The 12,960-nt window shown below is 38.7% G+C and overlaps 1 protein-coding gene across 1 annotated transcript; it reads right to left on the reverse strand.

The window, feature by feature from the left end:
• Positions 1–1,315: 1,315 nt before the first annotated feature.
• On the reverse strand, positions 1,316–8,748 carry FGB (fibrinogen beta chain). The gene is made up of 8 exons (XM_027676879.1): positions 8,605–8,748; positions 6,832–7,035; positions 5,389–5,572; positions 4,606–4,833; positions 3,887–4,000; positions 3,245–3,367; positions 2,773–3,058; positions 1,316–1,899 (listed from the first exon to the last, which is right to left on the reverse strand). The coding sequence occupies exons 1-8, from the start codon at positions 8,677–8,679 to the stop codon at positions 1,671–1,673; spliced, it is 1,443 nt and encodes a 480-aa protein (XP_027532680.1). The 5' UTR covers positions 8,680–8,748; the 3' UTR covers positions 1,316–1,670.
• Positions 8,749–12,960: the final 4,212 nt, after the last annotated feature.

The raw sequence follows: 12,960 nt of genomic DNA on the forward strand, positions 1-12,960 counted from the left end.
CAGTGGGAGTCAGTTCTCAGGCAGAACTGAGAGTGGTTTGGGTTCTCGCTCTTGCCACAAACACCTAACATGGAGTACACTTTGATAAACAATGCGTGCTTTTTGGGACTGACTTTTAAGGATCTCTTAAGCTTTGATTTTATAAATATATAGACCTTCAGTCCCATTGATGAATTGTAGATAGCTTACCATGCATACTGTAGCTTCAAAATAAGACAGATCCATGATAAGTCATCAAAATACAACTCCCAAAACAGGCTGTTATTTTCTAGCAACCACTAAAAGGTTATGACTCTAATCAGCATAAGTAAGATGAGGAGCACCTGAATCTTTCTCAGTACATGTGCCAAGCAAGGGTTTTTATATAGATAAGGGTTTTAAATCAGCTTGCTGACAGTGTGTGGTAAGGATCTTTTAGAAAAAAAGCTGGCTGCATTGAAAACCAGTTATGTTGGTTACACAATTATACAAGAACGTGTTGTATTTACCTTTATATCTTATGATATAAAATTACACAAGTATTTACACTGTTTAATATTTCTGTGCTTCTATTGAGAAACAAGCATGAAGAAACTTCCTTGTCTCCAATCTCGCTGGCATGTTGCATATCATTTATCAATATCATCAAATACTGGCAAAGCAGCTCACTTTTTGCCTTTTTTCAGTGCTTCTCAAACACAGTCACTGACTAACCTTTTTGGAAAGTTTGCTGAAGAGCAAAGACCTCTTTATAGTCATGTGTGAAGAACTGCCTTTGCTTTTGGAAAACAGGCTTGTCCTTTACACGTTGTGTTTTTGTTCCTTAGCCTCAGTGGAAGCCTGCCTGTGGGGATGCAGAACATTTGTGCTCATGTAGTGAGATGCTGCCATTATGTCTCCTTGTCCTCCTGGGCTTCACAGATTAAATAAACACTAGAGGTTTCAGATGGGACCCATCCACCCCTAGTGATCTGGGTCCCTTCCTTTGTGGAGGAAGGCAGTCCCCTTTGAGAGGTGTTGATCCTGTCTACCAGGGCTGAGAAGTCTTATCTTTGTCTGCCCCAGGGTGCCCAGACCACTAGCTCTATTGAAATACCCAACCTCCACCTACCCTGTGATTGGAGTCATTAATTACTCTAGTCTCATGAGAGTGATTGTGTGAAAGACATACTATATTTTATTCTATAATAAAAGGAATTAATTCCTTCTCCACTTGTTACACAGGTAGTTATTGTTACTTATATAATATAAAAGAAAATAACTGTCCCTTATTTAGGGGAATGTGTTTCCTTCTCCTCAGATTATGCATAAATAATTAGGAATCACGTGAAAAATATTTTAGTTTTAAGACTTTAATTTTTAGAAAACATTTTAAAATAATGCTCTCCCTCTTTAAAAGTGGTATAGAAGACCTTTGTAAAAGAGCGAAACAAGTTGGGTTTGGGGTTTTCAGTGTTATTCTGTACTAGTTAATTCTGTCTTGTGAACAAATGAAAAATGGAAAAATACACTTGTAAGTTATCTTTATCAGTCAGTTTTTGATTTACATTTGACATAGCTTTTCACTTTAGGTCACAATATGCTTGTATATACATATTTGTTTTTCATGTGTAAAGACAAGCCTGAATATCATGCTCAAAAACATACAAATACTAAAAGAAAATTCCTGATTCTGCACATTTTGATAATGGTTATTGTGGAAAGTATGGCCGGATTTTCATGCTCATCTTCTTCATGGAATACCATGACCCTTTCCAGTTCATCCATACAACACCATCATCTGTACCATGTTTTGCCATATCCCAGCTGTAGGTCCCTCCCCAGTAGTATCTGCCATTGGGGTTGGCTGAGTGGCAGCGGTTGTACCACCATCCACCACCATCTTCTTTGGAGCACTGTTTTCTTGGGTCTGCAGTTAACCTGATGAGGGTGAAAAAATGTGTTGAGAGTAACAGATATCATATAAGCAAACAGATCAACAGAGTACATATACCTGCCCGTATACTGAAATTTTCAAACCATAATAAGCATTTAAACTCCTCTTTGAACTTTCTGTAAGAGCTTGACCATCTCAAGTGTGTGCTACACAGTGCACTTGGGAGGTGAAGCAGCTAAGAAAAATAGTCAAATTCTAGCTGCATCTCTTTGGGAATGTCATTTTAGTTTATCGATTGATAACTACAATTACTTGCAGTTCATAATCATAATTACAATATCAGTGAAATTTAAAGATAGAAAACAATGAGAAATGTATGTCTAATCTAAGCAATTCCTTTATTCATGACTATGTAATCAGGTATTAAGCAGAGTTTAGAGATACAGTGCTCAATTATGTACTTTACAACTGAGCTCCTGTCTTCTGAGTAGGCAGAACTTTGTCTCTTACATGGACATGCTACCTGTCTCTTTCTTCAGGAACATTATACGTTACTGGAGAGAGCATCAATATTCCTACTTAGCAAGACAGTGTCCTCAGCACTGCTGCCATCAGTCTCTGACAATGAGCATATTGCATCCAGATTTGCTGATTTGTCTACGGTAAGTAATTCATGGAATCAATAACATTCAGCATGCTTGCTTCTTACTTGGCTGTGGAATGTCACTAACCTAATGCACAGTTTTACCTGTCCTTGGCTACACCAAGAGAACTGCATAGACATTTGGCTGGTAGCTTGCAGGGATAAAACATATTTTGAAATATTACGACAACTAACGTAAAATTAGAGAAATATTCTATATTCAGCTCTATTTTAAGCTCTATTTTTATTTTAAATGTTTAGTGTGAGTACATACCATCCATCATTGTCTCTGTCATAAGTACTGAAGAACATGCCATTGTGAATTGTCATTGTCCTGTTTTCTCCATGCACTTGTGAAGCTCCTTCCATTAGCGCATTGCCTGCATTGCCTTTGTAGTTACTAACTGAAAGCTGATACTTGTTTCCTTCATTCTGTATGGTGAAACCTCCATAATGAGCTGATACCTTATCACCATTCCAGTCCTCCATTTCAATTAAAACTTCAGTGGGCCCTATTTTGGTAAGCTGGCTGATCTTGTCATTTCCAAGCCAATATTCACCTGAGAAGCAACAAGTGAGAGCTCTGTGAAATAGACTTCCCAATATACTTCAAGGCAACTTTATTATTTGCCACTAGGTCTGCTGAAGTGGATTAGTTAATTTAAAGAAAGTCAAAGAGCTTCAAAAAATAGGATAAAACAGTTTCAGTAAGAAGAGCTCTTTGAGTTTCATGCCGTATGTTTTACCTGGTGTATCACAGTAGTTCTTCCCTCCGCTCTTTGCAAGATTTCCAAATCCTTTTTTATATTGATCCCATCTTCTCCCGAAATTAACGCTGCCATCCTGGCGGTTCTGAATCAAAGTCCAGCCTGCAGGAGCAACAGTATTTACATTAAATTGCCAGTACAAAAGAAGCATCAACCATTAAGATACAGCCCTTCTAACTTCATCTCAGGACAAGAAGAACATATGGTTTCCTTGCAGCAGGTCATTCACTGCTTATGAGCTCAGCTTTGCCATTTTTGCTCACACTTAAGTAGTACCTTGCTTCATAAGGAAAGGTGAAAAAAAGCAGAACCTGAAGGAATGCCCTGGTCTTTTGTCTAGCGCGTAGTAGCAAGGTAAGAAATGAACCAGGCTGTCCTTGTCTGCCCACCTTGTCCATTCTGGCCATACTAAGATACCTATACTATTTATTTCCAGTTTCCTTATAGAAGTATCCTACTGTGCATCAGCAGATGACCAACAAGACTTTGCTGAAGAAGTCAGATTTAATTCTCAAGTAATTACAAAAGGTATCACTTGTTTGTATAAAATGCAAATTACTAGTTATTTTTTGTATCATTCATATTAATTATAATTTAACAACATAATTATTTCACACTAACCTCCATTATCTGTTTCCATGTCACAGTATACTCTGTATGGTGTGACAAAAGGATCTGGCTGGATGAGGTACATTTCAGATGTCTCACCTCCCTTTCTGATTATATCCTCACATTCTGCAAGAACAAACCAGAGACTGTTACTGGAAGAGCTGTGAACTTCTCCAACCCTCTTCTTATCCTTTGGTTTGCTGATTATAAGGGAAAAATTTTAAATATATATATTATTCTATTTTCATTTTGATTTCTGTGATACAGTAAAAGAATCAGGGAAGAAAGAACAATGCACCTGCATTGTTCAGCTTTTCCAAATAGGAATTTCTAGAACTTCAAACTGAGTGATGGAAGACTATTTACTTTACAATGAATTTTTGAAGTAGACAAGCTTGTGAAATAAGAATCAACCTTTCTTGACTGAAAAAAATCAAGAGCACAGCTATGATAGTCACAAATGTATCACGTCCACCTTACAAAGACCCTGAAGGACATATTTCTTTAAAATGCTACTGGCCACTTGTGAAGACTGATATGGGGTAAGAGGATTTTTGGTCTGACTAATATAGGCATCCATAAAAGTTTTCTTTTTCATCTAGGATGGTTTTCCATCTTTCCTGCTCTCCTAATCAATTGCACAGACTTCACAAACCAATTGAATGATACCTCTATCAGTTTTCACAGTGATATAAATGGGAGAAAAGATGTCATAATAGTCGAATGAGTACCTTTGCCTGAAACCACTGGAATATTACAGGAAACAACACATGGGGAACGGCAGTAGTCCACCTGGGTTGCAATGGCATTTTCCAGTTTTTGTATCTTTTTGTGTAAAGAATCCACAACTGCACGAAGGACCCTGAGGCTAGATGGGATGTTATTGTCCAGATTATCCTTTATATAATTATAATGCAATTCCACTTCTGTGTTGTACTGAGAAAGTAAATCCTCATTGTCTAGGAAAGCAAAGAGATGAAAAGCAAATTAGTTTTCAACATATTTTCCAGTTAGGAAATGCAGAGCAATCTGTAAGTACAATTTGAGATGCCACTTCTTTCCTTAGTAGGGAGGAAGGATAGGTATTTCTTTTGCTTAATTTTCTACAGTGTGCAAAAACTATGCAGATATTCTCAGGAAAGTGGTACATGTATACTGTTGTTTCTTTGCTAGCTAATAGATTTATCAGTGGTGCTATCTTCTGCCAAAGAGCTATAATTCACTTCTTTCTGGGGAACCATGGTGCCAAGCCAGAGGCTGGTCATAAATGGATTAGATGGACATAGGAAAGCAGGTAAGGGGGTACACATGGCCCTTACATTTAGGGGCCTTATATGAATCTCGCTTTAGTGTGAGATCCATTCCTTTGCCTCTCTCAAAGGTTTTTTTAAGATTTAAGAGGACATGGTCATGGAAACCTGCTTTGTTTTAAGAAGTCCCACTAACAAGTAACTGTAGGAATGCCAATAAAACTCCAATACCATTTACACTAGTAGTCAATAGAAATAGCATACCTTTTCTTTGTTTTTGCCTCTTTACCAGTTTATCTTCTAGAACAGTCACATATTCGAAGAAAGTTGAAGAGCTGTCAGACAGTTTGCTCACTTTATCTTTTAGATCACTAACAACTGGTTTCACATTCTTTTCCTGTTTTAGCAGTGTAGTTCGCAGCTCACATCCAGTTGGACACAGCACTCCCTTAAAAGAAGCAAAAAGGACTGTGAATAAAAGTCAAGACAAAAAAGTTCTAATCCCATCAGTGAACACCCATACCTTTGAAGGCACTGAAGAGTTTGTAATGTGAGAGCAGATATTTAAGTGTCTAGATAAGGAATCAAGACATTCAACTTGCACAAAGAAGCTGCACTCTGAAGGCTGTGAAGGAGTCTGGAGTCCCTCAGGAGCACACTTTTTTCAAAGCTTTTGAGAAAAGCCCTCTCTCTTCACACTTTTTTGGCCCCCTATCTGTTTTTCCCTTTTCTGCACTGTTCAATGTTCATTGTGTTAAGCCACCTGAACTATGACTAAAGCCTGTCAGGAATTACCTGGTGCCTGTGCATGTTTATGTGTACCCCTTTCCTCTCTAACTGGCCTCAGAGAATCAACCACATTCTCTACACGTTGTATGTATCTCTCATGAAATGACCATACGATCCATTAAAAAATTTTCACCTCAAGAAGCTGAGCACCATTGCTTCTACAGCAGGTGCTGCACCAACAAGGACAGTAGTGTTTTTAAAAGAGATGGGAAATTCTGACATCCTGTGAGAACCAAAATACTCAGGCAGCATGGGACTCTACCACAACCATGTATTCAGTAAGGTTTAGCAGACTTCATTTGTTGGCAACCTCCACACTCAAATTTGCTCTCAGACAGCAGGATGTCTCTCAGCACCGTCACAGCTTGCATTTTCCAGCAGGGAGCACAGGAGGGACCATGGGATAGACTACTGCAAGGCAGCAAGGTGTGTACTAGATATCAGAATGCTTGTATACTCTTTTGTAAGAGCTGGGGCAGTGACTGATGGTAGACTATAATTACATCTTGAAACTAATTTTAAGAAAGACAAGGGAAGTTGATTTTTTTTGGTCCCTAGGATTCCTTAAGATTATCTGAAATTGAAGCCAGCACTTCTGCAGAGGGTTTTCTGTCCTTAGTGGTTACCTATGCAAAGCCACATGGAAGGGACAGGCTAACCCACAGATACTTCCCTTCCTCATTTATGGTTCAACTCTCATCTTCCCATCTTCACTGTAGGTGGACTCTGTGACTAATCCCATGGACTCTGTGACATTACTTTTCTGAATGCAGTCCTAGCAAACACAAGCAAAGTGGAGAAAAGCTGGACTGCTTTAAATGAACAACTGCCCCTTGATTGTCAGAGAAAACTCTGTGTTGGGTGTACTAGAAGAAAAGGACAGTATGTCACCAGCTGTCTCAACAGGCAGACACCTACCATCTCCTCCAGAGGATGCTTGCAGCCACCAGCATCAGGATAGACGACACGTTCTTTCTTTTCCCCCTTCTTCCCCGGTTTTGGGGGCCGGCGCCGGTATCCAGGCCCACTGATGGGAGGTGCCACAGGTCGGAGCGTGGGGGCCATTTCCCGCCTTTTGTCCACAGGTCGGTGGCCCCGAACACCAACCACAGGGGTGTCATCCTGCAGAGCCGGGGGAGAGAAAACTCTCTGAATCTGGGATTGCTATTATAAAATGGGATGCACAGGGTGGAGGCATCTGTTCAGCACTCTTTCGTATTTTAAACAGCAAAGAAAGCCATGGAGTGGAATGAAAAAAGCCATAACAGAAATATTATAATGATGTTATGTAAAAGTCATTGCTATGCCCTCCCTTGTAAGACTAGTCACACTCCTTCTACCTAAATACAGATAAACTAAAAAGTCTTCAAACCTAAGTAAAACAATATTTCAATAGCCAATTTTAACCAAGGAATAAATTTTCTATAGTTCAGAGACACTAAGCACTATGAAACTTGAAGTAGTAGGATACAAAAAAAATAAATAAAGTAATTAGAAATCCTCGAGGCTAGGAAGCATATTCCACAGCACATTATCAGTGTCACAGTTTTTTATTGGGCTACAGGAATATTTGTAAGGGCTCAAAAAATCAGGCCACAGTCAAATACATCATCAGGTCTCAGGCCACATGCCAGCTGTTAACTGATGAAATTAGGAAAAGCATTCCATAACATCCCTCAGAGTAGGTTTTCACAGCTCCCTCTGACGCATACCTTCCCTATATCTGCCAGAAATGGGAACACCTAAAAGGTTGAGCAGGGAAAACAGGCCTGGTCCCTAAGCATTTGTTCAAACTAAACCATTTGAATTAAGAGTTGTTTGAATTACTGAATCAAAACCTATAACCATCTCCAATCCCGCTCAAACTTAGCTACAAATGACAAACATTTGCAAGGATCCAGGATTAGAGGCTTCAAGTGGTTTCAAAATAGGTAGCGTACGAAACACAGAATTGCTAAAAATGATTTAACACATTAGTGTTATCAGTAGTCAATATACAGACACAAATGCTTAGATTGTATAACAGGAAATCTGACTGCCCTGACCTATTTAATTTTGCAGGGATTTTTGAACTATAAAAAAAAGGTACCAAGACTCTAAATTGTGTTTCCCATTAAAATATTTTACTTAAACAAAAATAAATAAGTTAAGACAAGCTAAATATGTTTAGACTGATTGCTCTTTTGTTTAGCAATCGTTACCACTCTGTTTCCAATGTAAAGCTATATGAACTGGCAGCTTATTTGGTTTTGCTTTTTTTCAGTGTCTGCTGGATCACTAGAAAAGTTTTTACTGTCTTTGAGACAGGACATGATTAATTACACATTTCTACTTCTTTGTACCTATGACTAATTGCTTGTAACATCATATGTCAACACTACTAAATTAATATCCTTAAATAAATTTGGATAATATAACTAATATGAAATACCTAATCTTACCATCAAACATCCTTCATTCTCCAGAGAAAAAGAAATAGGAAGAAAATATCTCCAAACTCAGAAAATAACTACTGTGCAGTTACATATATAAAGGTTATTTTTTGAACACTTCAAGCGGAACAGAACATGCGCTAATCATCTTTTCCCACAGCTTCTAACTTAGCTAACTCACATGAGCTGAGTAAGTCATGCATGCAATTAAATTAAATTAAATTAATTATTAATTATTAATCAATATCAGTATTACAACCTCCTCGTCATAGTCAATAGAGGCCTGGGATTTAACGGAGGAAACACAGAGCAGGAACAGCAGGAGCAGTTTCATGGTGCTGGCTTGCTTGAGCAGCTCAGGGACCTTCTCTCAGCAGCAGCTCTGACAGAGAGAGGTCCCCTCTGTTCCTATATATATTGGAGGGAACACTAATTTCCTGCTTCATGGGGATAGGACCAACCCTTCTGAGCAATCACTGTTTCTCTGTTAATATTCAACCTTTCTCTTCCCTGCTTGCCTGGATACATGTTGTTGTGCAATTTCTCTGGATGACCCTTATCTATATGTCCTGGAGACCTCTGTTGATGCTGGCATCAAATACATGTTCAAATTCTTAAAAGTACCTCCTGCTCAGATTACACAAGGTTACCGTTTTCTCAAAAATCACAAGTCTTTTAAAACAGCTGAAAAAGTGGACCAAAAAAAATCATCACGTCACACTATGATGTTTCCTTTTCTACTCTCTGTTGAAAATGTGAATGTTTCAAAAAATACACTAAATTTGAAGTAAACTCACATTATACAGATTGCTACATTTGTCTAAATAGTTCTGATGGTGTCTGTCTGAAGGTATGCAAATCTTTGGGTCTTTTTACATGGAAGTAAAAAAAAAAGTATATTAATTACATTAACAGTTTTGAATGAAAACAATTATTTGATCTATTAAAGATCAGATGAATACTGTAAGCATAAACCAACATTATTCAGTTAGTTTTGCCTTGTAGTACTGTAAATGAACTAAAATAATTATATTTTACATATTAGTTTGCCTGTTTCCCTTTTTAATACAAAAAGTATATCTGTCAAATATTATTTAAATATTTTAAATAATCTTTTAAGAGAATACAGTATGAAGTTACTCAAAATCATAGTGGAATACTCAAACATCCTTTCTGATGTTTTATAAGAGGTTTCATATCACTGCTCATGTTAGGAGAGTTTTAACATTTCAGTGTTTTTATCTTGTGATTTTCTGGTGCATTATAAATGATTATAGTGTACTGAATTAAATAAAATGTGCCAAGTGAGAGCCAGCACACTTCTTTGAAGTCATTCACATCAATAACTAAACACATGAAGGGACGCAAACTGTGGTCTGAACTTCCATTTCAAAGACTTACTTGATGGAGTGGAAGATTTTACGGAAAGCAAAAATAAGAACAGCTAAAATTGATTGGTTTAAGCCCTTTTCCTGTACTTCTGCTGTTGTCAGAATTCTAGTAAACTGCAGAGGTTGATGAAATATGAAAGCTGATGGGTTTAATCATTAAACAGTTTGGACCAAAATCAGCCGTGGCTCAAGGAGCTCTAACTCCACTGAATTTGATCTCTTGCATGAGGACATGACCAACACTATTAGATTTGGAAGAACACAAACTTCTCCCTATGGGCACTAAAAAGATCTGTCTAAGGCCAAAGCTGACATTATTAACATGTTATTTCCACTTATGGATGCTAGCCAAGATATTATCATTGATTCTAGGCATCTCCTAACCTTAAATGCAGTTTTCTCTCCATGTACCTCTGAGGGAAGTTCAGTAACCCTCATCTTACATGTAAAGAAGGGACATAGTCATTTTGAACCCTTGCCCAGGGCTTACGGGTAGCTTGTGGTACAGCAGAACTAAAACAAGGTCTCATTAGTCCTGAGCTAGAAACTTAAATTATCCTGGATCAGTTCACACAGATCTTAATTAAATACATTATATTTGTCCTAAATCCATTTTGAAACCATCAACATGTTCTTAAGTAACTTGTGGTGTCCTCCCTCAGGCATTGAGCCCTCTTTGGCTTCCAATGAAGAAGCGTGGCTGTGTCTGCATAGAGGATGTCGGAGACTGGATGACAGGGGAACCCCCAAGCCATCTGCAGAGTCCCATCATGGGAAACCCCTAGGCTTATTCTGCCTTCAGATGGGATTTCCCCTTTGAAACGCAGCCTTTGACCCTCCCAGTTCCAGTACTTTTCATCGGCTTCCCAAGGAGAGTTGAGTGGTTGTGTCTCCCCAGGGATTCACCATGGACAGCACGTGTATGTCATACCACAGCAGGTTTGCAGCTATATGCCAAATGACCAGATGCCCCAGGGCAGGGGCCTTGTCTGCTCTGCAAATGTTTTGCTTGGAGACTTTTATCAGCAAAACCAGTCCAAATTTGGAATGGCATACAGAGGATTCTATGCGGGCAAACATACATATATATAGAGAGAAGCATTTTGGCAGCAGAAGGTAAGCATCTCGGTTATGAGATGTGATTTTTCTCTCATGCTTACAACCATTACAGTCAGGCTGACACATTCTAAGGATTGAATGAAGCCTTATGAAGAACCAAAACTATGGCTTAGATTTCTTCTAAAAATGATATCAAAGAGACCTTATCTTCAAAACAGAACAACCTATCTTTTTCCCTTCACACACCCTCCTCCAATTCATGTGGTTAATGAGAAACAGTTCCCAGAGTTAACGTGGTAGTGGTACCACAAGACACCTGCTAAAAACTGCAATAATACATCATGGACCTGATGGTGTTCCAGGACACCCCTTTGTACAGTATCTTCATACTAAAAAGGCACTTACTGGCAGAGGTGTGTGTGTGTGTTTTGAGGAATGACTGTTTGCTTGCTGCCCCCTGTGTTTGCTGTGCCAAGGTGTCTGCCAGTGAGGCAACTCTTTACACAAACCTCCTGTCCTTAGGGGAGTTGCGGTCACCGGATCATGGCTGAATGTACCCCCGAGGCGGTCTTGGGAAACAGAACCTTTTTGGCTGATGGTGAGCTATAGTGTTTACTAATTTTAATTTAAAAATAGCTGTTGATTTAGAAATGTCCTTTTAAACAACTAGTGTTGTAATAGTGTCAACCTATGAAAAAAGTATTGTAAACCTAAATGTTCATCTCTGGTGTGATGAACACCCTCATCTCTTATTTGTTTTTACTGGTAGCAAATACTACTTCAAATGTTTCTCATAAATGATAATCAATTCTGTCTCCATGTTCTGGGAGCAAGCAAGTTCTAAAACATTAGTAAGTGGGCCTTAATACAACACTAAAAGCTCATGCAAATTACTAGTCACCTTCTACAAAGTAACGTTGATAAAGAAGTACAAATTTTGCTATTTCCAGAATTGCAGCTGTAACTGACATGCAAGAACACATCCAGAAGCCACATTTAACAAAACTAATAAAGTGCATGTTCTTATTAATATAAATGGAGATTTTTTTAATTTGCTATCAGAGCCTGTATTTCAAATTTGGTTTCCCTTAAAAAGGCAGTAAAAATAAGCCTGATTTCTTTCAACAGACAATAGAAAGGAAACATCTATGTCACTCCGTATGTTGCCAGATGTTAGCCTTTAAACCATTTCCATGCATCAAATCCACCAGTCAACTAACTGATCAACAGGTACATGCTACTCTGTGTGTAAACTTAAAAAAAAAAAAAAAGACGAACCTGTTTGAAATCCCTTACCCCCCAAATCTCCCTTCAAATGTTGTGTATCTTCAATCTAACCTCACCAGCCCAAGAGGACATAACAGACTTGCCCCATTTTGACACACTCCCCTGTGGAGTTTGCACTCCAGGTTGCACTTTAAGCAAAGGCAGATGATGCTCCCCCTCCTTGAGATGTTGTGCTGACTTTTACTAGAGGCTTTGAAATCCAGCAGGGATTGCCAGCATCACCAGAGTGACTACCAAAATAGGTCGTCATGTTAAACACAAAGCCTGGATGGCTGGGCTTTAAACTGAGCTGGCAATACTCTGCACAGTTAGTGACACGATGTAATTGACACCTTTCCCCCACCTCTACCCACACCAGGAACTGGGGGTCAAAGACACTTGGAGCACATTTCCATCACAGTATCTTAAAAAACTAAATATGAACCACCAATGCAGCCATGAGAAATGAGTCACCTGCAGAAAAGACATGGTCATTATGTCAAGCAGGCAATTTTTGTGTCAGAAAGCATCGCAGGCTAATGCTGTCCTGTGGCAAATAAAGAGGTTTGAAACAACTGGTGTTCCATTGGATTACTTTAAGCCCAAATCAGTTTGTGAACTGTTCACAGCTCAGGCATGTAGATAGACAGAGTAAGTGGCTGGTGTAGTGGTAAAGAAGAGCATCATGATGGTGTGACTGCAAAAGATGCACCTGCCAAATCGCAGCTATTGCTAGAGAGGACAAGACTTCCTGAATTTAAGAGCAAATGGGTATATGTGAAGTAAGTAGGTGCCTATTTGTAATTTGCAGATGCATTTGGTCATTCTCCTTATGAAGGGAAATGAAAAATCAGGTGGAATATCAGGACACATTTGGAACAGAACTGTAACATCTGCCC

The sequence above is a fragment of the Neopelma chrysocephalum genome, unplaced genomic scaffold, assembly GCF_003984885.1.
Source record: "Neopelma chrysocephalum unplaced genomic scaffold, ASM398488v2 Primary Assembly neopelma1_42b, whole genome shotgun sequence".
Classification (NCBI taxonomy): Eukaryota; Metazoa; Chordata; class Aves; order Passeriformes; family Pipridae; genus Neopelma; species Neopelma chrysocephalum.

Bases quoted from the DNA above. Each gene is read 5' to 3' on its own strand.
- FGB (XM_027676879.1), bottom strand. From the start codon at position 8,679: ATGAAACTGCTCCTGCTGTTCCTGCTCTGTGTTTCCTCCGTTAAATCC. The intron at 4,001-4,605 runs GTACTCATTCGA...TTGTTCTTGCAG, and splicing joins TCCAGTGGTTTCAGGCAAAG to AATGTGAGGATATAATCAGA. The intron at 1,900-2,772 runs GTATGTACTCAC...CACCCTCATCAG, and splicing joins GACAGAGACAATGATGGATG to GTTAACTGCAGACCCAAGAA.